This window comes from Morone saxatilis, unplaced genomic scaffold (genome assembly GCF_004916995.1).
Source record: "Morone saxatilis isolate NCDOM2014 unplaced genomic scaffold, NCSU_SB_2.0 Contig14, whole genome shotgun sequence".
NCBI classification, from domain to species: Eukaryota; Metazoa; Chordata; class Actinopteri; family Moronidae; genus Morone; species Morone saxatilis.
The window spans coordinates 14,151,668-14,179,517 of record NW_023339696.1 but is presented as its reverse complement, the minus strand read 5'-3'; the positions used below and the strand labels follow the sequence as shown (position 1 = coordinate 14,179,517).

The 27,850-nt window shown below is 42.0% G+C and overlaps 1 protein-coding gene and 1 long non-coding RNA gene across 9 annotated transcripts; one reads left to right on the top strand and one right to left on the bottom strand.

Annotated features, from left to right (window-relative positions):
- Window positions 1–284: 284 nt before the first annotated feature.
- dnm2a (dynamin 2a) lies at window positions 285–27,850 on the bottom strand. Of its 8 annotated transcripts, XM_035654414.1 has the most exons (22): window positions 27,363–27,850; window positions 20,215–20,288; window positions 19,869–20,018; window positions 18,593–18,796; window positions 17,551–17,649; window positions 17,311–17,471; window positions 16,995–17,137; window positions 16,324–16,459; window positions 16,128–16,195; window positions 15,311–15,449; window positions 13,253–13,339; window positions 11,686–11,756; window positions 10,812–10,865; window positions 10,544–10,595; window positions 9,474–9,485; window positions 7,073–7,183; window positions 5,172–5,281; window positions 4,917–5,028; window positions 4,546–4,710; window positions 3,619–3,842; window positions 3,119–3,382; window positions 285–2,794 (listed from the first exon to the last, which is right to left on the bottom strand). In XM_035654414.1, exons 1-22 carry the CDS (start codon window positions 27,521–27,523, stop codon window positions 2,722–2,724), a joined length of 2,670 nt encoding a protein of 889 aa, XP_035510307.1. In that variant the 5' UTR covers window positions 27,524–27,850; the 3' UTR covers window positions 285–2,721. The 8 variants fall into 8 exon arrangements, with proteins under 8 accessions (XP_035510307.1, XP_035510308.1, XP_035510314.1 ...); XM_035654415.1 differs by lacking the exon at window positions 9,474–9,485; XM_035654421.1 differs by lacking the exons at window positions 10,812–10,865; window positions 15,311–15,449 and adding an exon at window positions 14,473–14,611.
- Window positions 5,982–7,341, top strand: LOC118322683. The gene is made up of 2 exons (XR_004796464.1): window positions 5,982–6,233; window positions 6,752–7,341. It is a non-coding gene; the product is annotated as an uncharacterized LOC118322683 (long non-coding RNA).

Here is a 27,850-nt window from a genome sequence, read left to right as displayed (position 1 = left end):
ACTGCTATGACAAGGTGTTAATTGTATCGTTCACCACTTTACAATTGGTAAAAATGCATGGGCTAAAACATACAGAACAGTGACCATTGTTTGAGCTATCCCTCCCTAAAGCAGACAGCCTGTCAGTAGAGGGTTGCCATAGGAACATTTGTAGACTTATGTCTGTATTGGTTTTGGATGTAGAGAGGGGGGTGAGTGAAGAGAGGACACCCAGGAGGGGCGCTACATTATCTAAGAGAGAAGAAAAAAGTGGATCACACAGGACACAAGGAGACACCAACCACCAGAGCCAGTCCCTTTTATTGTACACAACACCTCTTTATTTACTCTCCATTCTAAAATCAGTTCATGTTTATTCAAATCAATTAATTGCTACAGAGGCACTTGACAAGGGTTTGCAAAACAAAAAGAAAAGAGATTTTTGCAGGTTGGTTTCCAACCCCTTCCACCAGATTCAGAAAGGGGAGGGAAAGAAGAAGCAGGGTACATCCATTAGGCAGAAAGGCAGTATTGCCACAACCTAATGTATAACAGGGTATTTACAGTCTGGGCTTCTCAAGGGCAGGCGGAAGTGACAGGCAAGAGGGAATTTCAACAAATGTTGCCCAATAAGAAGTTGTGGTAACTTTTGTGTAGCAGGGGTTTCAGATTTGCTGTTTATAAGCATATTTTACACCTTCTGTCACTGAAAGCCAGACCTGTAGGGAATTACAGGGGAAGGAAAGCACACACTGTCTCAAGAGTCTGTGAGTTTTTTTTTTTGTTTTTTTTTACAGTTTATCTGTCTTTTCAGGTTGGCAAATCAAGTTTCTATCCTTGGTTTTTGAAAATAGTCTAGACAGCTTCTCTAGACAGAGTGTGCTTTGATAGACCACAGTTCCCACCACCTGATCAAACCAAAAACAGAAAACATCCTAGTAGCGCAATGTCCGCCCCGGCTTGACCGATTATCCCCCTAAAGGCCTCAACATGTTCAAGAAAAGTTGGTTTTAAATGGTCAAATACCCTCACAGACCAATCAAAATTTCATTATCAAATAATCACAGATGTGCAGACAATGTCCTGCCCCAAGTGCCCTCCCAACATACACCACATTTAAAAAAGCTAATCCCTGTAGCAGAACCCCAAATAACAGTCCAAGAGAAGCTGGGGAGCTGAGTTGTACAGAGCTGATACAATTGAAACCAAAAACATCAAATGAAATGACAAATGCCCAGGTTATAAATAATGCACCAGGAGATAACCAATCTCTTTTTCCCCACATCCAAGGCTAATCTATGACATGACAGTGTTAGTGCTTCCTTTAATATGACAACTACAGTTGCATTTTAACATGATGGGCTTTGATTAATATCAATTGCTTGTGTTTGTCACCAACCTTGCGATTAAATGAGATACAAGTGCTAACTCCCCAAGTATAGGCCAGCTATATACAATTCTATTTTTAATGCAGGGAAAGCAGAACTAATAGCAATAATACATGTCCTTAACAACTGAGGCCATAAAGAGATGTGCCAACTCCTAAACGCTTAATACCATCTTTATACTCTAAATCACAGATACTACACACCCCGCTGCTTCACTGAGTTTCATCCTCTGTAAGAGGAAACTGTACTGTGCGCTCTGCTCTATATGAATCAGCTAATCCAGGAATGAACAAAGTCTACCCGAAGGCTGAAAGTCTCATTGGGGTTCAGCTGAGACTAAAGGGATTTAAATTCAGGGCTTTAACAACTCAGAATTTGTGGAGAGAAACCATCCTACAAAGTGCAGACAGCCTTCATTCTGTCTCTCTCTCCTGGGTTTTTGGTGCATAGTGTTCTGGGAACGGACTACAGCATCCTCTTTATGAGCGGCTTGTTGTAAGGCTAGATGGTTAGAAGTGCTTGGATAATAATGGTCAATCTGGCTGGCATCTTTTCATTAAGGAAAGATCATTCACAGAGGGGGGGTGGGCGCGCTGAAGCTACTCTCTCAGTCTCATGCAACCGTGCCCTGTGTCTTTTTATGCTTTGTTTTCTGTGATTAGGATTTCATTTTTAAAGCTACATTTATAACAATCATTAAAAGGGACAAAGTCACTCAAATATAATAACACAAGAAAAAAAAATGTAATCAACATCGCCAAAATAATAACAGTGATAATAAGCTATTGTTTTTTTCCCCGTATGAAATCAGTTAGAAAATGAAAACCCAGTTAAACATTAACAACAGGTTAAGTTTGTATATTACAAAGAGATTGAGAATTGGGGTCTGGGCCAATCTAAAAAGGTGGAGGGAGGGGAGAGTAAAGCCAGCCTGTAAGAGTTAATAAGTTATTTAATAAGCTTCTGCCGGGAACCCTGTCATAGGAAATAAACCAGTTATTACAATAAAAAAAAGCTATTGAACTGAATTTGATGCATCATCTTCTACTGATAGAAGTTAAATGCATCCTACAGATCAGCTGGGTTTTATTTTGTATTACAGAATTACCACAGCAGTCAAATGTAATATTCAAGTGGTTAAGGGCTTTCTCTCGTTCATGTGCACTGATAAAGACGGTATTAGCAGCTTATTACATTGCTTGAAGAGACCTCTTAATACGGCTGGACGATGTACATTATGCACCGCTATCAGTCGACCCCTCCCCTCGAGCCCCCGCCCTGGCCCCGGCCTTTAGTGTGCAGATACACACACCCACACACAATCACACACACTTAGGTGGGCTTGGCCACAGGTCTAGTCTAGCAGGGAGGGCTCAGCAGGGCGGATAATGGTGGGCCGGTGAGAAGGAGCGCCAGGGGGTCTTCGGCTGCAACGAGGAGAGAAGATACAGAACACGGAGTGAGACATGCTCAGAGAGAGAAGGAGAAACCAAAACATCCCGACAGTGGGTAAGAGGGAGGGTGAGGACAGAGGGAGAGTGAGAGAAAAAATATAAGAGTGAGAGGATAATGAAAGTCAAGAAATACTATTAAATATAGAGATGGGATAACTGGTGAGGGTGAGAAATGGAAAACGATGCCTGTGACTTTTGAAAGACAAAGGATGATGAGATTTTAGCAATTAAACATTAGAATTTACAGAAAAATTGCACAACATACACACAATTGGTAAATCACATCATAAGCCGTACCTGGGTACACCGGGTGGGACGCGGGCTGGCCTAGAGGGGATCTGTGGGGGTGCACTGAAGGGATCCATGTTGCTGTTGTAGGCATTGATGGGTGGGCCTGGGCGAGATGGGATTGGTGGTGCACCAAAGGCGGGCGAGGGGTTGAGTGGAACTCCAAAGGCAGGGGATGGGTTCATGGGTGGTCCTGGTGTTGGGCCCCGAACGGCAGGTGGACGGCTGGGGGGTGGGGCTGCTGAAGGAGGCGGCCTACGCTGAGGGGTTGGGCTGAGAGGAGGATATGATTAAATTAAACATCATAATAAGCACCTAAAACATTTCATTTATTCTCCTGTAGAGGTGGAGCTGAGTTGTTCAGTGCACTATTATGTGTAATTGCACCTCTTTCCAAATTCAGCCAGGCAAGCAAAATACTACAAGGCAAAGGATTCGTCTTTTTCTCTCAGTTTCTAATCTCACATATTTAAAACATAAAATACCAAATGCTAGATATCACTTATCACCTGGCTTCTTGGATCCAGCCGTCATTAACAGGCGGGGGTACTGGGGTGGAGATTGTGTTGACGCTGATGTCACCAATAATGTGCAGTGCCTCCTTGAGTGCATGATACATGCGTAACATTTCGTCTCTACGCTGGGCCTGGTCAGCCGACTCCTCCATGAGGCTGTTCTGGTCCCCAGAAGAGTAGAGGTAGGCCAGCAGCTCCGAGTGGATGAAATCCTTTGCCTGAATGGACGTTAAAATTATTCAAACACAGACAGTGAGACATTTTAGACGTGCTGCAGCAGAGGCCAGAGTGTGTGTGTGTGTGTGTTTGTGTGTGTGTATTTCTAAAATAACCAAGTGAGCTCACTAGAATAATAAAACCTAATAAAGGGACAGTGGACAAGTCACTGTGAGCGTGCATCATACATTTAGTTAATTAGTGTCTTCAAGTTTATGAACCTGTGTTTACATGAAATATACGACCACTGCTGCTACTAAAAATTAACAAGATAACATTGCACAGTTCAATGGTGCAATGATACTTAGACCTAATTAAATAGCAGTTTATTTGATCTCAGCTCAGATCACAAGTTTATCAGGTACTTTGATTACTTTTATAAAGAACATAGTAATGACACTACAGTCTGTAAAAAAAGTTAATTTTTAGTATGAAGGATGGGCAGAATTACAAATTACTACTGCCGGCATTTATCGTAGCACAGGGCCTTGTGTGAGAGGATACACTTTAACTAACCCTCTAAATATGCTAGGGTGCACACTGCACTGTACAAATAAGTGGTTACAGCTCTATTATTTTTCCGTAAGTGAAATACAGTGCACAGTGTTAAAGTCATTTCAGATCATTTCTTTCATTTTAAGTCTGTTTTCAAAGCTGCAGACACTCAACAATGGCTCCTTTCTGCTGATGACTGTTGGGACTCACATTGTTGATCATGAGATGCATGATGGTCTTGGGCATCAGGTCTCTGATGGATTTGTTGACGATGCCAGTGTAAGAATCCACCAGGTTGCGGATGGTTTCCACCTGCCGCTCCAACTGAGGGTCCATAGAGAATGTGTCTGCAGGGGCAGCATCTTCATTCTCGGTCTAACAATAACAACACACACACAAACAAAAAAAAGTATAAAAATCTATCTTAAAACATAGTTACCTTCTGTAGAAGAAGCAATTATGACAATTGTCCTAAAAGCGTGAAAAGAGAAATACAGGTTCATGACCAATTTGATATTAACAAATTCATGTTTTTTATAGAAACCGAAAGCACTGTTACATGCAGCCAACCACCCACGTACCTGGTCCTTCTCCGGATAAACTCCTGCCCTGAGGAAGGACGCTTTCCAGCTGTCCACATCCTCTTGAGAATCACAGGCCAGTTCTATTTGGCGAAGATCCTTGTACACGTTCCTGTACAGATAAACAAAAGAACGCACATGCTTGTGAGTCTGTAGGCTTACCCAGTACAAAAGGACATGCATGCACACAAAACAACACAAAGATAAGGTACATGTGCATTCACACGTGTCTTAACTGAGCAACATAACCCTGACCTCTGTTCGGTGTTGAAGATTGCGAAGATGTGCTTTGTGGACATAAAGCCTTTCTCCACATCTCTGAGTTTCAGGTTATCCAGCGGCAGCATATATTTCTTTTCTTTCTCCTAGCAAGAGACAGACAAAAAAAACAGTGAACAGCAGAACACAACTAAAACCTGGAAAATAAAATGGAAAGAAGTTATAGCTTCATAAAGTGAGCCATTGTATATATTCTGGTAATGGATATGAAAACAGAGGACAGCAGTGCTAACACTTCTCCACCAATGAGCAGACATGATGGAATGCATTTCCTCACTGTGGACCACCACCAGGCTGGTGAGATGGAGAAACGCATGATGAGGGAGAGGAGGAGGAAGAGAGGAAGAAAAGGAGGAGCATGAGGCAGCTCTGGGGGGATGGGGTGCCAGCTTTGACTGTTGAGCAGAGACATCTGGAAGCATTTACGTCTGCACTAACACAGAGTGCGGCGCAGGCCCAACAGTTACATCACTCAGTTCCACACAATCCCCCGCCCCCATCGCGCACACACAAGCGCGCACACACACACAACTTAACTGCACGTGCAACGACAAACAAACATACATGAGCCTGAACAAAAACATATTATGGGATTTTGGTGCATAAACATGCACTCGTACAAACATGAACAACTGCCCAAACACTAAAAGATACAGGAGAACTCATGTGGACAAGCGCCTACACACATGCACACTTGAACACACACAATCACACCCCCCCTCCTCCGGCCCCCGTAACCCAGTACGATTTCCTGCAAATTCCAAAGTCAGATCCCGGCTGGAACATTTCAGCCCGCCTGCCACGTCAGTTTGCCTCCACCATCCTCCCTCTCTCATTCTCCTTCTTTTCATTTCTCTTTGGTTCTTCACATAAAGCGGCCGACATGAGAATGCCCCATTTCCAGTTGGTATTTGGTCACACTGAGGCCAATGGACTCGAGTTCATCTTTAGCAGTGCTTTGTAGTAGTATCTTTTAGGGGTCTTTTTATTTTGCTGGCAGAGTGGATACGACAGAGGCCTTGGGAAGAAGACCAAGCGGTGAGTAAGGCAATCACAATGCTATTTATGAATCCTATGCATTTATGATCATGGTAGACAAATGTTCAATGTTGTTAAATCCATGTTTTGAATTGAGTCTAAACGTCAAATGATCAGTAAAATTAGATCATTTGATTTTACAATTTGTCAGTTCACTGACATTTCCCTTGTAATGAATGTTACTCTCCAAGTCCTTGAATACAACCTTTGAAAAGGTCTATAATATAAATAAACTGTAGAGCAGAGTTTGCTGAGTGTGCACATACTGTAGTTATTTAGTCAAGGGAACGCAGTCAAGGCATGTGTAGATTCATTTCCCAATCAGTTGAAAGCAATGCTGTAAAGGTTAGCTTTTCATATTATGCTCTATTTAAAATAATATATGTTCAATAAGATTGTGGAGTCCCAGCAGTATGGGCTCTTATCAGCCTTTTCCATGTACGTGGCTTTTTTTCATATATGCAATTGTTTCACAGGGTAAATGTTTACTCTCTGTGCCCTCTGTCCTACTGTCCTAGGGTAGCGACCTGCAGCCGCAATGACCTCGGGGTCCTTCCTCCCATCAGAGTCCTCCTCACCCCCCCGCCTGCCCAGTGTTCAGACTACCTGTTCATCAGGCTACAGCTGAACAGTAGTCTGCACATTGGTTAGGCTGGGCTGGGACGCACACACCTCCAGCCACCGTGGGTGATGATACCAAATCTCTACTTCGGATAGTCATCAGAGCCAAATACAGCATCTTTGTCTTTAAGCATTCCTGTGGGGCTGTGTCATCTTATATTAGCTAACCATATCCCTGTGTCTCCAGTGAACAGCAGTGGGACAGAAGTCTTGCTCACCTCCTCATCTTTGTACCAGGACAGGGACTCAGCAGTCAGGACAAACCAGTACTCCTTGGAGCCACCCTTCATGATGCTGATGTTGATGGTTAGCCAGCCTTTCCTGATCACCTGCATAGATGTGGGAGAGAGAAAAGGGTGGTAGGGAGAGAGGGGTACCAGGAGGATGGAGGAAAACAGTTTTGTCAAACAGGCTTATGCACTGGTGACATGAGAGCCCCTTGTGACTGACACTAAAAATAAAATCTTACCTGCTAGGTCACTGTAAATTTGGTTGTCTCTTATCTTTTTATCTTGATAATCAGTACTATTGTGTCTGTGAGTCTAATATAACTTAAATACACACAACAACACAGAAGTACGGATTTAATGTGAGACTTATTTAGTAAAAAGTATGGAGTGACCAAAGGACAGTAATACATACTTTGTGTGATATGGCTAAATGTATACAAAAGCATCAAAAGGTTTAGTTGAAAATACTGGATAGGGATGCAGTCTTGTTCTTTTTCACTCAACAGAAAATAAATCTTTAAACCAACAAACAAGACCAGATGGTGTCCAGACCATGCTAGCCCAGACACAGAGTCAAAGACCAAAAGTCGACGGTGGTATGTTAGTGTCAGCGGGTCAGTAAAAGCTAGCCTACGCTCTTGTAGTAAAAAAAAAAACTCAAACAAAAACAGAGTTAGTGGGGTTAACTGGACTCTATATATGAACTATATGAATACCTGGTTAGGTAAAAGATGGAGAGAAGTGAGTGCAAAAGACAAGTAAAGGAGAATAAAATAAATGAGATGACAGAGATTAAATGCTGAGCCTAGGTAGCTGATTTAGTAGAGTTCACAGAGGGACAGACATCCTAACAGCAATGTGAAAATCTGAAGTGGAAAGATGGAGAGGGAGGAAATACATCAGACAGAGACGCTGAGCTGAGTGAATCACTCTGAAAAAATGAGCCATGCATTTTGGAGGAGCTCTCTTAGCTATTTATCTCCATTTTTTTCACACAGACTCCCATGCAATTCAAGTATAATGGGGGAAACTATCTGTGAAACTTGTGATCTTGTGCTAAGTAAAGTTTGCTTTAGACAGCTCTCCTGCACTCCCTCTCCATCCAGCAGAGGACTGGAATGAGTTATGGGAAAAAAAAGGTTCATTAGTTGAAAAGCGCCAACACAAATATGGGAGAGGAGGCAATTACATAGGAGCTAAACTGGTAGTTTGCCTTGGCGAGGAAATAACTTAAACTTTTCAGAAACAAGGAAATCCCCTGTATTAAAGTAGGTTGGAAATGTTATAACCAAGTTGACATTAAGAAAGAGGAAAAAATGAGTTGGGAGGGTGTTGTTTTTACACTATTACTAGTACTACAGTTACCGACAACTGTCGAGAAATGTTCAAACCATTTCTGTAAATGTAATATGTAAAACATAATTACAGATAAACAATTACATCTGAGATTAACTCCAATTAAAAAAAAAGACAAATGTAATGATAAGAATGAAATAAGGATAAGGATAGTTCTGAAAATAGAGATGTTAACAAGGAATTTTGATTTAACTGTTGAAATACATCCCAAAGCCATGGCCAGTCACTATACAAAATCCAGACCATTCTGATCAGCTTTGAATACAGAAATATCAATTAAGGGTTTGGGAGACTGGTGTTTAGTACTGATTTTAGTAGTACTTAACATGCATTAAAAAAAGAAAGAAAAAGAAATCACTAGAAAATGGCAAAGAATGATTTAATCTCTCCCCACCCCCCTCCTCATTTTGTCCCCAGTGATGTTTAGGATGATTCTCACAAGGCAAACTTTTGAGTCACCATGCATGAGGCAGCAGCAGAAGTATAAACCTGAAGACATGAGAACTAACGCCGTCCACGGTCAGTGGTGGAAGATTTCCCCATTCTCTCTGTGGTCCGCATTGCAAAGTGCCACAGTTTCTTGTTTAAATTACTTTTGTAGACAAAGGGTAAAATGTTAGTAGCAATCCAGATGTGTTCAGTTAAAGACAATTACTGTCTTATTAAAATGAAACTAAGAATTATGGGAGCAAACCTGCTGTGTATTACCTGCATAGTCAGTTCCAAATTACTGGTAACTGTGTGCTAATGCTAAAATTGTAACTGATATCAGTTCGATCAGTTTGGAGACTCTACCTTCTCCTCGTGGACCTCTCCCAGGCCGCCAAGCTGCAGAGGGGTAGAACAACCTGTTACGGTGAAGGGCAGCGACTCCTGTATTTGCAGGAAACTCTTTATTCTGTTATCTCACAGCAGTTCATCTTTTCCACCCTAATCATTTTGGCTGACCTGTGTGTGATGGCCTTAGTTCTCCTGCATGGCCTACCCCTGCTGCCCCCTGGCAGGGTGTGGTTTAAAACTGTGGGGTACTTACCAAAATCTCACCCTGCAGTAATAGGAAGGGGGGGGGGTTAAAGCAAAGGGGGGGTAGTGTAAAATCATAGCAAAAAGAAATGAGAAAACAAGCAAGCAAAGATGAGGGACAGATGAAAGGTAGGACAAAAGGGGGGGGGAGTGGACAGTTTAAAGGAGAGAAGATGAATCAAGGAATAAGTAAGAGGCAGTAGAGAATGAAAAGTTCAAGAACAGGTTGAAAAAAGAGGATGAAATGGTGAGAATTACAGGTTTGAAGGGAGCAAGTACAGGAGGAAACAGAAAGCAAGAATCCATGAGACAACCAGAGAAAAACATGAAGTGAAGCAGGAGAGAGAGAAAGAGAGAGAGACAGAAAGAGAGAGAGAGACAGACAGAGCAAGAGAGTTACATGCAATTAGAATTACTTCAAGTTTACCACAATTTGGTTATATCATATTTGTTGCTCAGTTGATAGGTGTGAGGTCCATGCATATTCTGCATTTCAATACAAAAAGATGCTTATGTGTTAATGGGAAGGCAACAAAACAACCAACATAATTCTGTAATTAATTGTTGCTTTGCGGTAGAACATGCCTGGGTCACATGCAAACAGCAATTAATAATAGCCATGGAAACAAACGCTTGTTTCAGACAAGCAGGGAAGCAGGGTCTTATGTTCACCAAGGCAACTCTCCCCTGACTGAGACTGCAATCTCTAAAGCTCATCAGCAGTATTATAATTGTGTTTCAGGATCGTACAAACACACATTAAAATTCAACAAACTTGGCTAAATATCAGTCTGAATAAAACAGAAAAGGAGAAGTACAAACTTTAAAACATTGTGGACAAAAACCAGCCAGTTCAATATGACAATTAGAAGACTGGGACTGGGTGGTCAAAATGATGTACAGGGGGCGGTATCGTTACTAGTTAGATAGGTCAAGATAGATGAATGGCTATGGGCTAAATCGTTGCTGGAGTGAGGTATATTCACATGGTTGATTAATCGACTGGTAATGGGAGGCATCAGTCAAAGAAGATTAAATCTGGGATTGGTGAAAAGGCCAGAGCTGAATGATAAAACGTACCTGGTTGGGTATGGCCCTCTTCTTGTTTGCAGCTGTGTTCCTCTGCTGGGCACTGTCATTATACAAAGATGAACAGGAAAGACAATGAGTATTGATGACACCACACACCAAACACAACCATTGTCTTTTATGTAAATCAACTGTCTGGGTTTTAGAGCAAATCCAAGGTTTTGATGGTATTAGGCAGATACATGAAGGTGGACAAAATGGAAAATGTCGCTCACACATATATTGTGCACACAACCCTACATCTTTTCTATTAGCCCACCTGTTGTTGCCGTACCCTGGGGTGCTACCATCATCCAGCCTTCTGTAGTCAAGACTGAAAGTGACGTCATGAGAACCGTTAAACAGCCCTAGCTGACCTCCGACACATTACAGCAATCCACTTACCATGCAGAGGCTAGGCATAAATCCTCACTCGCACACACTGGGCTTTGTTACTTGGTCAATGGCATCATAGGGGGGACTCCACTCAAATGCATGTTATTGTAACCGCTAAACTAGGGACTACATGAATTCAACCACAAACTCTAAACTGCTTAGAGATATGCACCACAAAAAACTCTGCAGTGTGCAAATGAGTTTCCAGTACACAACAGCAGCTTCAAACGAATGCAGCAACACACTAACATTGCTCTGTCCATTGGTACAGCAAGCATTCTTCATAGTAACAGTCAAACAGCTTGCAGAGGAAGTGTATCTGTCAAGTGATCAAGGTGGGGGAATACTATTGTTGCATGCAGGGAGAGGTGAGCAACTAATGCGACTTCGATCATTATAGCATCCGCCCACCCTACAGGAAGACACATGCTTTGATGTGGCAGGATCACTAATTGGCATGCTATATCACACTGACGCACCGCAGCTTACAACATGCGGCTAATTATAAGCGACACTATGATTCAGTAGCAGTTAAGTGCTGGTGATTCTGTAAAGTTTCTGACGGCAGCCGACTTCCACATGTATTGATGGGCGAAAGTTACAGGATTGCAGGTCTTGTTCCTTTGTAAATCTACGGAATCACAAGTGCACCTCAGACAACAGGCAACATATAGTTAATCGGGATCACAATGCCCGTGCTGAGAATGGGGTCACTGGCACACAAGCTGTAAGTTGGGCTGGGAGGAGGGGGTACATACTTAGCAAAGCCAATGAAGTCCTCATGGTTGGTGTTGATGTAGGACAGCTCAATGTCAATCAGCAGCAGAACCTTAATTAAATGGCAGAAAATCATGATTATAATGAAGGGGTCTCAATTAAACACCACTTAGAAAAGCGACAAAGTAGAGAGTGCAGCGTCTCACAAAAACAACTTGAAAGAGATTACACCTAAAGATAAATGTGCACATACCAGAAGTACTATAGTCTGTGCTATTGACATTATCAATGCAAATTAGAGATGTGGCGAAGTTGAGAATATGATTTTACAAGTTTCTGTTTAGAAACCATACAATTAAACCTGCCTCACTTCCTGCCTGAAAGAGCTGCTACCAAACTGAAAACTCTTAGTTTGCTACAGACGTTTTGGGTCGCCGGGTTTACGGAGATTTTTTTCGAAACGACTTCGTATTGGGTGAGGCCGCGTATTCGTGTGGACAGGCCCTTTATTTTTCAAGAGCTCTTCTCCACCCTGAAAAGAGAACAAATTGCTCAATGACAGCAATAGTGTTTTATTTACATCTTGGGGGGGAAGAAATAAGGCTGCTCAAAATTACACAATGCAGAGGTCACAGAAGTCATTAATGCCTTTTCTTGGAATGTGTTAAAATCATTAAGTGATCGCAATAACTGCTCTTCTATCATGATACAGAATGGTGCTTACTTAGGATATAACTATAACAAACAATTGCTGAATAAAACAGGAAGTCACTAAATAAGTTTGTTGCATATGTGGTTGAACATTTTCTCTAGAAAAGGAAGATAAGAATCAAGACAACTTGTTTTTCGTTTTAACGCATTTGATTATCGGAAAAACATCTGCAGAACTGAGCTTGTTTGCAAAGTTTGCAAACGTTTACGAAGTTTTGAGGTCTGAGATTTTGGGTGATATATACAACAGAAATCAAAAAGTAAGAAATATACAAATATAAAAAATATATACACTATATGCAATAAAGTGGGATATAGTAAGAGAAAGTGTATAACTGTAAATGTGCAATGTTTCAGGGTACTCTTCTTACTAACATGTATAGGACAACAATTAATAACTAACAACTTAATCTCTTTAACAGGGAAAAACACCACAGCACACAACAATTTGTGACAATTTGTTTTTTGTGCAATAGAACAATTCAGAAATATTTAATTGAATTATTAAATACCTTGAATGGCAGTTTATAGTTTTAATACAACTATTTTATATTTTGTTAAACAATTTTAAAGTTGTTGGCATGTCTTTTTTATTACTACCTTGCAGTTTGAACAATACAAACCATTTCATGCATTCTGATTCCTTCATATATTGTTTTATTTTATGGGGCCAAGAAAACCCCATAATGATCAAAGTTTTCAGTAATATGATGACATTAAAATGTGTTTTTTTTATATTCATTGTACTCCTGACTTCAGTAGAAGCCACTGTAAACCAATAAAAAAGGCTCAGGCATGCAAAACTGTATGAAAAAGATCAACATCAAAGGCTGACCTGAGCTCACTTGGCATACTCGAGAGCCATTGGTCCATTTAATTAACAACTTAGCAGCTCACCTGGTCTTTCGTCTTCCCTTCTCTTTCTCTGACGTGGGTGGTGACAATCCTCTCAGTCTCCTCTCGCAGTCTGGGGTACGAATTGAGCTGAAAGGCAACACAAAACACAACTGCGGCACTGAACAGAGACACATGCGCGTGCACACACACACTAACATGTGAGCTTGAGCTTAGTAAGACTTACCAATAAGTATCAGAGAGAAACAGGAGTGAGAAGTGAGAATAACAAGTAAAGAGGAAAGAGATAATCAAGTGACATTTCAGTGTCACACATATCCAAACAACCACAAACCAACACACACAAGCATACTAACTGACTTTAAATAGATGGTCACTGTCAGTTCTACAATTTGATCAGGCATTTACTATCAGCCAGGGATGACTTTATGAATACAAAAATCAATGTGGTAATGCTGTAAGTTTCCCTTAATCATGCGCTTTTTACAATATCAACAGATTATCTTTTTATATTTTAAATAAAAAGAGCAATGTCCACATTTAAAGACATGTCAATACATTCAAAACTGTCATCTCTAGCTGATGGTGGCGTTTTCATAGTTATTAACATTAGTGAAGACTGAATGAGAAGGGAAAGTGACAGAATGGGATGAGACAGAGGGGATGATGGCTACTGTGTGTATGGTGAATCATGTCATGGTGTGCAGCTCCTCCGTTTGTCCACAAGATGGCACTGAAGCACCGTTGCTATGGAAACGCTCCATTCAAGCTGCTACTGCACCCACGGAGCCCCCGACATCACTCCCTGTCTATATGGTTCAGCAGATAGCAGAATGTCAGTCTGCCGTGTGGTGAGCAAGGGAGCGTAGCCGAGCTACTGACAGACCAGGCTGAGTCTTGGTCAGTGAGAGAGGCAGGAAGCAATGTAGAGGTGGTGGGGGGGGGATGCTTTAATGAGCTGATGCTGAGGTCAAACAGCATGTGAGGGCTGGCTGGTGGAAGTTGTGATTATAATTTCAGACATGATTTGTAAGTCAGTGCTCATTCTGAATGATAATGGAGACTTTCAGAAGTGGGAAGGGATGGGACAATACATTACATTTGAAGCAGTGGACACGGATGGTGTAGTGGCAAGGGTGGTGGCAGGGGCTGATTTCACTGGGGTGACCATTTTACTGGGATGACAGAGATAGACATTTAAAGAGAAAAGGAATCCATTCTCTTTTCATGCCATCATCCCAGCAGGGTGAGTCCCTGGTTACCTTAACGGCACACTTCATCACGAGTGCGGTGAGTTCGGACACCACAAGATCCACACATTTGAGGCTGGGTTCTTTGAGTTTCAGGATCTGCTTTTTGACAATCGCCTCGAAAGCCAGGTCAGGGGTGAAGAGCCCCGTTCTGAAAGGTCATGCGGTCAACATTGCATTTTGTTGTGATGGTAAAGAGAGAGGGATAGGCAGAAATCAAGGACAGAGAAAAAGAGGACAGCCAGGAAAGAGGAAGAGAGGAAATAAAAAGAGAAAAGGTCTTTGTTCAGTTAGTCATTTCTAGTTGTTTACAGACAAATCAACCAGTGGAGAAGGACAAGCCACAGGTTTTTTTTCACATCCTCTTCCCTGACAAGCCAGTTCCTCTGAAACTAGGTCAATATGGTAGGGATGGAGACAGAGAGACATGCCACCTCCAACTTAAGGCCAATACAGTTTAAGACCACCTCATGGTTCTGCTGGCTATGTGTACCGAGTTGTGAGACCTGTGGCTTGTCCAGGAGAGACCAGAGATGCTCAGACAGGTTGAATCCCTGAAACATCTCATATCCACGACGACACGTCACCCGTCACAACACTCCACAACACGACAGCACTGCCTGCACACAGGGCTAACTGGGCTGGGCTGGGCTGGGCTGAGGGCAAACTGCACAGAACTTTTTTTTTTTTCTTTTTTAAATACAAGAACTAAACTTATCAGTAGAGACCTCTCTAGATATTGTAGGAAGCTGTTGGCTAATGTTCTGTGCCAGCGTACCCTCTGCCACAACCATGGTGGCCCCTGGCCCGTGTCTCGGCTGGGTCGGGAGATGCTGGACACCTGCAGTACCTTGTTGGTGCACTGCCTGACTGTGTTGATGAGCTCCTGAATGACCAGATCGATACATTTGAGACAGGGCGTTTTCAGCTTAACGATCTGCTTTTTCACGATGACCTCAAACGCCAGGTCTGGAGTGAACAGCCCCGTTCTGAGGATTCACAGAGAGAAGGAGGCACAGCAACAGACAGATGGGACAGTTAACAGACATGTAGGCCAAAAACACAAACAAACAAACAGAGGAATAGACAGATGACTAGTTAAACATGAAGACAAACAAGTGATCGTAGAGGTCTGCACTTATGGACAAAGAGAAAGAAAGAGAAAAGTAACATACTGTCAGCCACAGTGGGGGTGAGAGAGGGGCACTACAGGCTAGGTGTAAATGTAATTAAGCATACGACCATAAATGAGATGTGACAGACAGGAGAGTATCAGTGATTATCAGTGACAACATTAGCGCAGTGGCCACAGACACATGTAACACAAAAACTCATAATAAAATACTTCAGCAGACAGACAGACAGAGAAAGAGTGGGTGGTGCTGCAGGGATTGGGAGAACAGTAAGGGAAAATTGAACAGAGGGAATACATTTTACATACAACATAAAACACTTATGAATATGCCACTTTGAATTGCCGCTTTTAGTTTGTGATGACAAGGCTTGATTACTTAAAAAAAAAGCAATTATAGATGAATAACAGCGTTGAAGGGAGAAAAGCCAAGCATGTGTGTATTTCATGTAAAAGCAGAATACAGGTGTTCATTGAGCTCCGCGGTTGGCTACTTTGGAAAGCGGGTAGGTTTTTTTGTCTCAGCTCCACTTGCCTGACACCATGTACGTTCTTGATTGCATGACTGATTTCTCGCCTTAGCTCCTTCTCGTCAAACACAATCTGAGGGGAGAAGAGGCAAATGATACTTCAACAAATCCAGGAGTACTTCAATCTTTGTGCAGACTCCTACAGCTGAAACACAGTATCAATAATACCCAACATATTGATCCTCTTCATGGCACACTAACCTTGACCAGTTCAAAGGGGAAGCGTTCATGGAAGATGCGGTTGATCTTGGCGCCACCAGACAGCTCGTTGGTGTCCACCTGGTCCCCAGAGCCCTCAATGCACTTCTCAAAGTCCACACCAAACTGCTGCACCATCCTGATAAGGGTCAAGCACAAAACACATGTGACAAGTGTGAATAATCTCCTTGCAACTGCAGCTAGAGCTTTCCTGGAGATCCACTGCAAAAATGTCATGAATGTAATTTCATATTTGCAGTGATGCTACGACTTCACCTAACCCATCTCATCTTGGCAGCTCTTCCATTTATTCTAAAACAGTGAATGTGAGATTGTTTCAGCGCAGTTCATTTCAATACAATACTTTATTAACTTAATTAGTAGGCTACTCAGGAAGCTATGCAAGGTTCAAAATCAAAACTATTGTGTTGAAGAAAGTGGTGAATAAATGATCATATAATACACAGTCAAAAACAACATGCATTTTTACAGCACTGTTTCATACTGCTGAGACCGTTTAGTCATAATTTGCAATCATCTGCTCTTAGACACATTTGCCCTGTGCAGTGAGCATTAAAAGTAGCTGTCGCAAGTCACACCACCCCCAAACTATCTACTGTGAAAACCACAAGTATGCGACATTGTTATGAACAGCAACATGCAGATGCACTCACTGCAACAAGGCCTTGGTCTTGCGTGTCGGGTCATCTGGACGGAAGTTCTTGTACTCCTCCACCTCCTTCTCCAGGGACAGGAGCTGACTCTGCAGCTTACTGCGCAGACCAGGCAGAGTATCCCTGATGTGGTTGGTCAATTGCTAGAAACAGACAGAGCCAGAATGAGAATAAGATTTACTTTGTTAATCCCCCCTTGATTTTTACACACAAAAGCAAAAGCCTCAAGCAAAGCCCTGCTATATTAAAAAAATCAATGGCTTGGTAGAGAGGAAATTATATTTTACTATTTCAAAACAAACAATTAAAAGCAGACCTGGTTGAGCGTCTTTTGTAGATGTGGTGTACCCATACGCTCTGCAATATGTCTGTAGGCAGGGTGGGAGAGGAAGAACTTTCTCTCTGCAGCCAGAGCAGCACGAATATCCTTCTTCCCATCAATGTCTTTCTGGCTGCGGTTCACAACACCAATGTACCCTGCAAACAGCAACTCAAATAGTCACTCTAGAGTAAAAAATAAAGCCTGAGTACATGTATTTGTGTGTTTAATCCTCACCTCTACGCAGTGGCAGCAGTTTATTTTCAAGGATGTCCTTTGCATCCGTCCCTTCATCCATCAGGTCCAGTTTTGTTATAACACCAATGGTACGCATACCTGCACAAAATTGTAAGGTGTAACTACATCAATTCAAACAATATTATTACATCTCGCCATCTAGTTTCCTACTACACAGAACAATGTAAGTGTCTTTGACCTTTTCCTAGCACAGGCCTGTATAAAAAACGCTAAAAATATTTGGCAGAGAGATTAAATAATAAATATTGAGAGTATAAAATATTGAGCGTCAGTCAAGAGAAAACCGTGTCAACGTCAAAGCTGGAGTGCAGAACTTTTACATATAAATGAACGTCTGTTCTGTACATTCATTCTCCTGCCAAACCTTGATGCTGATTAAGCCTATCGCTGTAGCGACATTCCCATGCCGGCACACTGTCAGTAATGCGTTTTACATCAACCAGCAATGATTTGTTTGCCTAAACTTAAGGGGGGAGCAGCCATAGCGATAGATCGGGCTACAGCAACTAAGAGTAGGCATACGTTATACCAGACTAGTAGGGTGGACGATTTTTTATGTTTCTTTTTATGGAACATCATACCACAAAGCAAGCTCAGCTGGCATTGTTGTTATACAATAGCTATGTGTGGCTGTGGCTGCCATATGTAAACATACTTGATAGATGCTGTTAGGATGTATGTATGTTGTTTAACTCTGACAAAGAATAAGGTAACATTTGTTTATTAACCTACATTACGAGGCAGGCCACTCCAATTAACACATTTTTAATAAGTCTCTTTCTTAAGCTATGTTTCCGTACATTGCCAATAGAGTAAAAAGAGATACTCGTGTTTTAACAGGAGTATTCCTTTTAGGTCATATCGCTCATCCCTAAGCAGTAGCAGATTAAATGAGGGGCAATGAATATCATAAGACTCCATGTCTAATGTGATTTTTATGTTTCACGGGATAGTAGAAGAGTGTTACATTATGTTCGTAGGCCTTCTCTTTGACCTCTGAACTAGAAAGCTGCATGCTCACCTTGCGGGTCCACCTCCTTGGCGATCTTCAGAGCGTCGGAGTTGGCCAGGTCAGTGTTGGCAGGGGTGACCGCCAGGATCAGACAGCTCTCCTTAGTGATGAACTGCATCAGCATATCCCTGATCTGGTGCTCGATGTCTATGGGCTGGTCTCCAACGGCAACCTTAGTCATTCCCGGAAGGTCGATCAGGGTCAGGTTCAGCACTAAGTCATGGACAGAAGTCATAAAAATGAAAAATGCAAATGAGATGTTTTTTCCATCGGCTGAGTTGAATAAAATAATCAGGCTTCCTGGGTTCAGTATGTTGTAATAACAAACTAGCCTACAGATATCTTAACAATATATCGTCATTCAATCAAGTCATGTGATTCTATAACTTTTTTTTTTTTTAACAAAGCAGTGTATCTAGTTTAATTTGACACATAATTAACTTGCATGCAGCATTTGAATGGAAAACCAGGTTGTGATGGGTGTAACACAAATAAATGTTTAATGAATCAAGGGCATCCTCGATGAAAGGGCAATCACTGTGTTGAGGAAACACACTGAATATTCAGTGTTGTTAATGTGTTCTTTTATATGACATTTTAAAGATAAATACAGTCCTGGTCTTTTTAATGCCTTCTCATAAAACATCTACACTCAATTTAACATGTTAAAGGGTGTGTATGGTAGTAGTATTTTTAATCATTGATTTCGAGTAGGCAGTCTAATTTGTTTGTTTTTTTACTTAAAAATAAACACCCTCTGAGTTTTTTTTACTTACAAGTGTTAAATTTACTGAAAGAAATGAGGATGAAAAAATGTAGTTTGACAGCGAATACCCTGTGACAGCTCCCACAAGGAGATGGATAGATGTTTGTGATAGCTTTTCATTGATGGAGTAAAAGAAAAACACATTTAGAACATTACAAACGTGACTTAGCTTTTCAGTGTTTTACCAAAACCAAACCAATCTATTTTTTTTTCTGATATCTTACAATGCTCTTTGGAAAAGTAATTGCTAACAGCGAGGGGCAGATGTCAGTAGCACAGAAAACTACTCCAGCAATATGGAGAAAAAACCTTTTATCATGGTGTAAGTAATATGATGATAGATATATTATAACCAGGTATTATAAGAACTGATGACAGGATACTTTTTATCCTGTGATATCAGTAATCTCACCGGTCTCAAGGTATATCTTGCCATATAAAATTCATATTTACTTTACATAAGCCAAAGAGCACAAAGTGTTGTATGTATGTGGGTTTTACGAGACTTGTCTCCTTTACCGTGTGGGGAGTAGACCCTCAGGTTAATTGGAACGGGAGAGATGCCTTTGTTGGACCCTGTTATCCTGTCGGTCTCTGCCTCGATTTCCGACCGTACTTCATCAAAATCCACAAACTTCTTTCCTTTGCAGTGCAGGAATTCAGCATATTCTAGGTGGTAGAGAAAGGGACAAAGAAAAACAAAGAGCAGGGGGGAGAGAGAAAAGGAGAATATTAAATTCAATAGATGAAGGTAGCAAATAGCAGACAGTGTACTGAGCTTGAGGCACTGTGACAGAGAGGCCATATGCAGAGCAGTGATAAAAGGAGACGGGGATGTGGCTGTGCACACGGCTGATATACTCACCTGCTTTATTGTTGACCAGTTGCAAAATGAGAGGTCTACGGGTAACAATGCCTGATCCACGTGGAAGAAAGTCCCTGAGTGACACAGACAGAGGGAGAGGAAGAAAAATCAGCACCAATATTGTACAAAGTAAAAGGGATGAAAAGGAGGTAAATCAAAAACAACAATAAAGGGACATGTTGGGTAAACAGAAAAAGACAAAGCAGCAGAGAGACACAGAGAGAGCGAGAATATTCAATTATTCATTACACTCAATGTCCATTTCCTCGGAACGTGGCCTCTGGTAAATTGATGGGCACAGGGGAATTTCACGCCTCCAACTTGTCTCAGAACAAATCAAATGTGACAGAGTCATTTTCTGTCATCGTTAGAGCTTTAAAGATCAATTCATGCACACCCACTCTTGCTGCTCTGGCTAAAATCCACCCTAAAATACAATTAATAGATGTTATTATCTACAGTATTCTACACTTCATTTCACTTTTAATTCATGAATTTAAACAAGTCTCTCATTATCCTGAACTAAACAGACTGTAATGATAATGTCATCAACAGACAAATCCTAGAGTTGCACTGCGGAGGATGAATAATGGAATAATTTCTAGGACACTATGACAGCACCAATGGAGATATCACTAAGATATGAATACATTTTTTGATTAACCACTAAATGGCCCATATTAAAAGGACACCAATATTAATGTAATTTCTCAAACAAAAACTACCACACCACAGACTCCTAGTACTTTGATAAAGTATAATTTCCGGACTAAATCGGCCTTTCCTTGTCCCAAACCTGAGTTTTTTTCAAAACGGCCTCCAGAGTGTGTAAATCTTAAAATGCTGGCTTCGTTTCAGTGTTGATGGGGTAAACTGAGCAACCCAAAACGGATCGGAGGTTGTGTGCCAACGTGCCATTCAACTTAAGGAGACAACCAGTTAGTCGCCTCTTATTTTCTCTCTGATCATTAATTTTAAATGAGCATCTGAATACACAGCAGTGCTGTTGTCATTAACATGGATTTATGTTGATTTTTTCAGATGACATCGTGTTAATGCAATTAAATAACAAATTACCATCTCATACTTGTTTAGCTCTCTGACAAAATAAACAATTTTGCTGCATTAAAAACACACTAGAGAGCAGGAGAACATTGAATGCAAGTGTAACAGGCTGTCACTCTGCCTAACAACCGGCTGTTGATAACCTAGTCACAGGAAGAGGTTGTGTGCAAAGTTAAGAAGGCAAATTTCTGTTCTGCAATTTTTTCTGTAGTCATGCATTTTAATGTCAATATAGCTGTCATCATCACCGACCCGTATTTATTTTGATTTTGTCAGACCACATGGACCTTACCATGAAATTATGATTTGGTTAGCTGTGCTGTCAGTCCCACTACTTATCAGATGTGTTTGACTAAGGAGATTTAGCCAGACGTTTTACTGTGGACAGAGGTTTCTATAAAAATGAATGAAACACTAATGTGGACATAAATTATTTTCACACAAAAGCAGTGTATAACACTGGACCCCATAGTTTCTCCTTCGGGCTTGGAAGGGAGGTTCTAGCGAGGGAGTTCTGCACCTACACTGCTAGGTGCCACTAAATCCTACACACTGGACCTTAAAGGTAGACGTCTCAGTATCAACAGACCAAGGGTGGTTTTACCCTGGTTGCAACCATTTTGTAATGTGGTGTTTTTTTTTCGATTCATGAACAACAATCAAACTGCTCGATTTTCTAACTGCCTACTTAAAGGACAGGCAAGGCCCATGGTCTCAGCTGATCACTGTTAGCTTTAGTTCGAGCCTAGACTGTGTCAATACAACAGATAATGCCTCAACCATAAAGCCTTAACCACACAAGCCTCAGGCTTGAAACTTGACATTGTTCTATGCGCACATACTCAACAACAAACTTCATCTTGCAACTTTATTGCACCATGTAGTGCATTGCTTGAAGCATGAGATGACATTAAACAAACAACGGCAAATGCTATTGGTGCAACCGTGCATTATTGAGACACCAGCCTACAGGAAACAATGAGAACTCTCTCAGTCGGCTTGTTTGTTCCCCCTAAAGTGACAGGGTACCTGAGGAATTTTTAACCACATGCAAAGTTGCTTAGTCAGCCCTCAGATATGGCTCCTCCACCCAGTCTTCTGGACTCCCCTCCCAATTCTGCAGGCCTCTCTAATGCTCTGCAAACATAAAACATCTGGTGGCAATCACCAGCTTCAGTCCTGGAACAATCATAGCTGAGCGGAGCATGTCACTAACCCATATTCTCTCACTCCGCCCTACTGCCAGACCTACAGGCCTGAGGGGACTATGGCTGTGCTTAGGCTGCCTGCTGACTGTAGACTGGAAGCAATGTGTCAGCCACAGGACAGGAGAAAAGAGAGGAGCTGCCATACTACATACTGCCTGTTATTCCTAGACTGTAGTCCTGTTGTGAAACAGTGGGGAACATTCTGGATGTTCCTTACATCAGCAGAAATCCACAGGTCTGTGGTTCAGCACTGGTGCTGTGTCATGCACATAATGTGAAGCATTTGTCCACACGGCCGACAGTATAGAAAGCCCTGGATGAGGAATGGGAGCAAGGGAGAGAGGGAGTTGGGGATAAAGAAGAGAGCGACTGGGTGTGGAGAATGGCAGTGAGGTGCTGTTGAGAGTTCACAGCAACAATGACCTCTTCGAGAAACTTTTGATACATCCCTCCAGTTACAGGCGACTCTCAACGGATTTTCAGAAAATGCCGCCTCATTGACTCAACAAGTGGTCACTGTTTAAAGTCGTACAGCAATAAGATAAAGTGCCAATAAAGTTTAAAACACATGCAGAGAAATGGCTTTCTCAAAAGAAGAGAAGACATAATGTAAGAACAGAACTGAACCAGTCAGTCTTCATAGATAGAGCTGGATAAACAGCAGTGACATACTGAAAAGAAGCAAGAGGCCAGGATTACATTATTGATGTGCTGTAAATGATAGACGAAGCTGAGCAGATTGTGTATCACGTCATGCATTATGGATGGCCAAGCAAAGAGCATCAGTCTGTGAACCTCCTTCCCTCTATCAGAGAACGCAAAAGAGAGAGTAGGGCAGGGAGTGAACGGGAGCGCCAACTCCCCTCCCCCTGCCTGCTTGACAGCCTCTGCCTCTTACAAACTGGCAGAGCAACTCTGAGGAGCCATAGCCCTCAGCTGATCCTCCTTTTCCCCGAGTCTACAGAGGCCCGGCGGTGCTCGCTTTCAAACATGGAAACCAGCATGTGAAGCTCTGAGGTCATAGCGTGCTCTCACGGGAGGGTGTAGTACACAAAAATGTGTTTGTGGTTTGGTGGGACTTATCCCGTGGGTCTCTGGTGTGGCAATGAACATATAATTATGGCTACCCGCATTCCCGCACTACAGTCTGTCACTGTGGGTACCAAGAGGCATCGCTAGGCAGCAAAGCCTTTTCAGGCATTAGCGAAATCCAACTGCTTTGCGGAAAATCCCTCCGTTCTCTGTCACTTGGCTGTCTGTACTTCTTCCTCACAGGGATGTCTACTGTGCTACACACAGGCATCCAGACTGGTGGACATTTCTGTGCAAATTCTTTTAGCCACTATTCTGGAGTAAGTCTGCTGCAACAAATCGAGACGGAAGCAATGCATTTAACGCCAACACTCATCAAATTCTAATGATAGTAACATGGTCATATTTTGGTAAAAGGTGGCACTGAATTAGAGCAAGGCTGACACATGTCGGCCTTTGTTGAGGGCAAACTGTTTTTAATGAAGATTTAGTACAGCTTTAGACCGAGGACTACTGTTTCACACTTGCTGCTGTTTCTTAGTAGTCTTCTTGCCACAGATCTGATAACAACCACCACCCAGGCCAGCTTGCTGTGCTAGATATGATGTCTTCACCCCTCACTGGGACAATGACATCACAACACAGCACAGCCAAAAATGGAGACACCGTCTGATCCCCATCTCTAAACTGAGAGTTCATTATGATCCAATGACGCATGCATTAAACTGTAGACAAATACAGTAAAACAACACTGAAAAGTTAAGCTAAATGTAATTCGGCACAAAGCCACAAGTTTACTAAAAATCAAGTTGGTTTTTTTTATCTTGTTTTATACTCTTGTGATGTCTTTGTTGTTCGTTTCTGAGCATCTGTTTGTGTCATTTAAACAGTTTATCAAGAGGAGAAGCCCTACGATGTACACATAACAGCTGGTGGAGACAGGTATGTGCCGGCTCATAAGATGTCCATCCCATACCATTTTCACAGTGGGCTTTTTTGAATTAACAAACAGCAAAACGTACAAATGCCAGTGAAGCTGCATGAACTACACCAGGGCCATGGCACTGACACATCTGAATGGAATGCAGCCATTTTTATTCTAATTAGTTACATCTGCATTGGTCATGAAAAAGGTCTTTTAGGTCTCGAATGCTTGTTAGCATAATGCACGGATGATTTTAGTGCGTATATAGTGTTTAGTGTTTGTCCAATGTGTCAGAAATACTTAAGGTCTGGCTCTGATGGATATCTAAACAAAGTAACACACACACACCCCTACCAAAAGACAGAAACATTCACATCTACGTGAGGCTGTTGAGCCACAGTGATTTGATTAGCTTCTATCCAGCAAAGAATGCAGAGTGGACCAGCCAGCCAATGTGTTCTGGTCTCTAGTAACAAACCTGGAGTCAACAGAGGCCAAAATCACATTGACAACATGGGTCAACAGAGCACAGCGAGATTCTCAATCCCATCTGACCACCCGAGCTGAAAATAAAAACTGAGACACAGTAACTACACAGCAAATACTAGATCAAGCCCTACTTTTCCTCCCCACTGGAAACAGTAAATGTAAAGCAGAAACTGAGCAATGACAGATTAACATTTCCCAGTTTGCCCGAGTGAAGCAGTGAGTTAAGTCGCTTGATCATAACATCCGCATGGAGTTCAGGCGGGAGAAAGAAAAGGAGGAGCATTTACCCTCTGTGTCTAAATCATACAGTCTGTGGTCTGAAATGAGTCTTTCCCACAAAATGAGTGACTCTATTTCTATTGTTCTTGGTGCCAGAGAAAGGCAAAGAGGGAATATTTTCATACCTAGGGGCACAGGAATGAAGCCGGCCTTTCACACACAACATGCACCTCACCAAAGAAAAGGCCACTACTGACAGTACCTTTGTACTCATAGTTCAAATCTGTTGTCACCACAGAGAATTTGTTAGCAAAAACTAATAAACTTATAGTTTTTGTGCACTAGATGACTGAAAAATATGGTTTTGAGTTCATGTATTGGCCGCTCCTGAGCTCAAACAAGTCCTTTGATCAACAGTGAGTCACCTCAACGTAAGCGTGCCTGTTGCTATAGTGATATGCAGCACCTCCCAAATGCTTGCCGTATGTAAGACTGGACCTTGTAGCCTTTAGTTTGACTTCTACTTGTTCCGCTTTGTTGGCTTTCAAGTTCAACTGCACAACAAAAACTGAGTAGCTGCTGCTGCACTTTTTTATTTTTTCAATCAAAAGATAATAAACACTAAAAGTGCTCCACTCACATACTTCATAAAGGGTTGAACATTTACTACATATGCTATAGCATATCTGCAAAGTGCTTGTGTAACTTTTCAGCACATGGGTGCATGTAAGTCCAATCAACAGGCGGAAAGTGAAAGGCCTACACACACAGTGAAATCAAGGTCACCATGAAATGTCTCGTGTTAATTACAGCTGATGTATGTCAAGTGCTCTGACAGTGCAAAGTCCCACTCATCTGAATTAATGTGCACCGAGTGGTAGTCTAATCTGCCTGTGTGTTCTTGCCTGAGAGCAGTTACGACATGCTCTCGGCCAGTGTGTTTATAACCAAAGGCCTGTCTGCATGCCATCTTAATAGCCAATGTACTTCCTCTTCTCTGGCTGGCTGGCCTGCGTGTATGTGTGTAATTGTGTGATCTTTGTGTGGGTTGGGTTACGCGCACACACCGAGTGTCTCTCAATGGGGTGGAAACCTGCTAAACAAGCTGCTTTGGAGCGAGCTTGTTTTGTTTTGGGTTTTTTTTTTTGTTATCTGCAGGCCGATCTCACTGCTGATGTGGGAGAGGACAACAGGACCAGCCTGTTGAGGAGCACCGTCGCTCGACATTCACACCACGGCGAATGAAGAAACATCAAGTCTGTTTCCTTAATTTCCACAGTTTTGCCAGAAACAGTAACAAAAGAGGAAGATGGTATGGGAAGTTGTGTCTGCTACAAATGTTAGCTTGTGTTGTTCTGCAAAAGACTGCTTTGAGGTCAAAAGCAATGCATTATATAAAACGCACTGCAAAAACATCTCTATAGAAATTAGGTGGCTTGCTCTGCGTCTACTGCTCTTCCTGATAACATGTCTACTCCCTCATATGATAGAATAAACATACTAACTAACAACAAACTCTTATGGGACTCAATACAACTTCAATCAACAGCTGTGAGCTATGGACCAAATCAACAATTACTGGTAAACGCAAATCCTGTAGGATATTCTGGGTGTGGCATGGAAATATAAATGTAAACAAAGGGCAAAGTCCCCATTCAGAACTGAGGACAAAATCATGCGCACTATGATTTACTGAAAATAAAAGTACCACAATGGGACACAAACCTTATCTGATGTGATTTTTATAAGGGTCTTAGTTTGACATGTTTTAAATGCCAGATTGTAAAAAAGGAACCAGCTATAAAACATATTTACTGACAGCTTTAGGAGGCATAAATACTGTGCAAAGCATTGGAAATGATCAGAGAACATACAGGAGTAAAGAGACACATGCTGTCTGACTTTTAGTATCCCTCATCGTTTGAAGAAATCCTACACTTGAGCTCAAAGAAACATGTATTTTTTTTAGACCCACTGGTTTGCACGTAAAGGGCGTATCTAAGTCAAGTTTTTGAACCTGCAGTCACTTCACACAAGGCAGGTTTTACGACAAGTGCGTAACTCCATATTGACGTTACGCACTGGCACTAACGTATCGCAGCCCTGTTGAACAATCAAAACACAGTTTGACAATGTCAGACAGCGCAACACACTATTTAAACCACGAAACCATCTCCATGGTTAAACTCAAATCAACCACACTCACTCACCTGCCAACAAAATTTTCCAACACTGAGCTTTTTCCAGCGCTCTGTCCGCCGACCACAGCGATCTGAGGAAGGTCTAAATTGCAACTCTGGCCAATGGTGCTGAACGCGTCCTGAAGCTTGTTGATGAGGGGAATCAGGTCTTCCATGCCCCGGTTCCCCATGGCTTCGTTAGCTCGGAGACCCCCTTCCACACAACGGACCAGAGGCTAACCCTAGCCGCGCTAACTATACGGGTAACGTTAGCTTAGCAAGCAAGGTGCTCTCGGGTTACTGTGAAAGTGTTGAGTTTCCGCCGCTTTCAAAACAGCTCGGGCTTTTTATTCTCCCCTTGAACACTTGCGCGGTTGCCGGTAATGCAGTTCACACTAATATCATTTCGTGTTCTTTTTAAGCGCATTAACTAAATACTCAGTCAGTCGAAAGCGGACGGACAAAACTCGCAAAACAAAACTTCCTATACGCAAACACCATCCGGTCAGGGTAGACGA

Bases quoted from the DNA above. Each gene is read 5' to 3' on its own strand.
- dnm2a (XM_035654414.1), bottom strand. From the start codon at position 27,523: ATGGGGAACCGGGGCATGGAAGACCTGATTCCCCTCATCAACAAGCTT. The intron at 13,340-15,310 runs GTACTGCAGGTG...GTTGCCTTTCAG, and splicing joins TCAGGCAGTGCACCAACAAG to CTCAATTCGTACCCCAGACT. The intron at 3,843-4,545 runs GTGAGTCCCAAC...ACGTCCATTCAG, and splicing joins TGCATCTCATGATCAACAAT to GCAAAGGATTTCATCCACTC.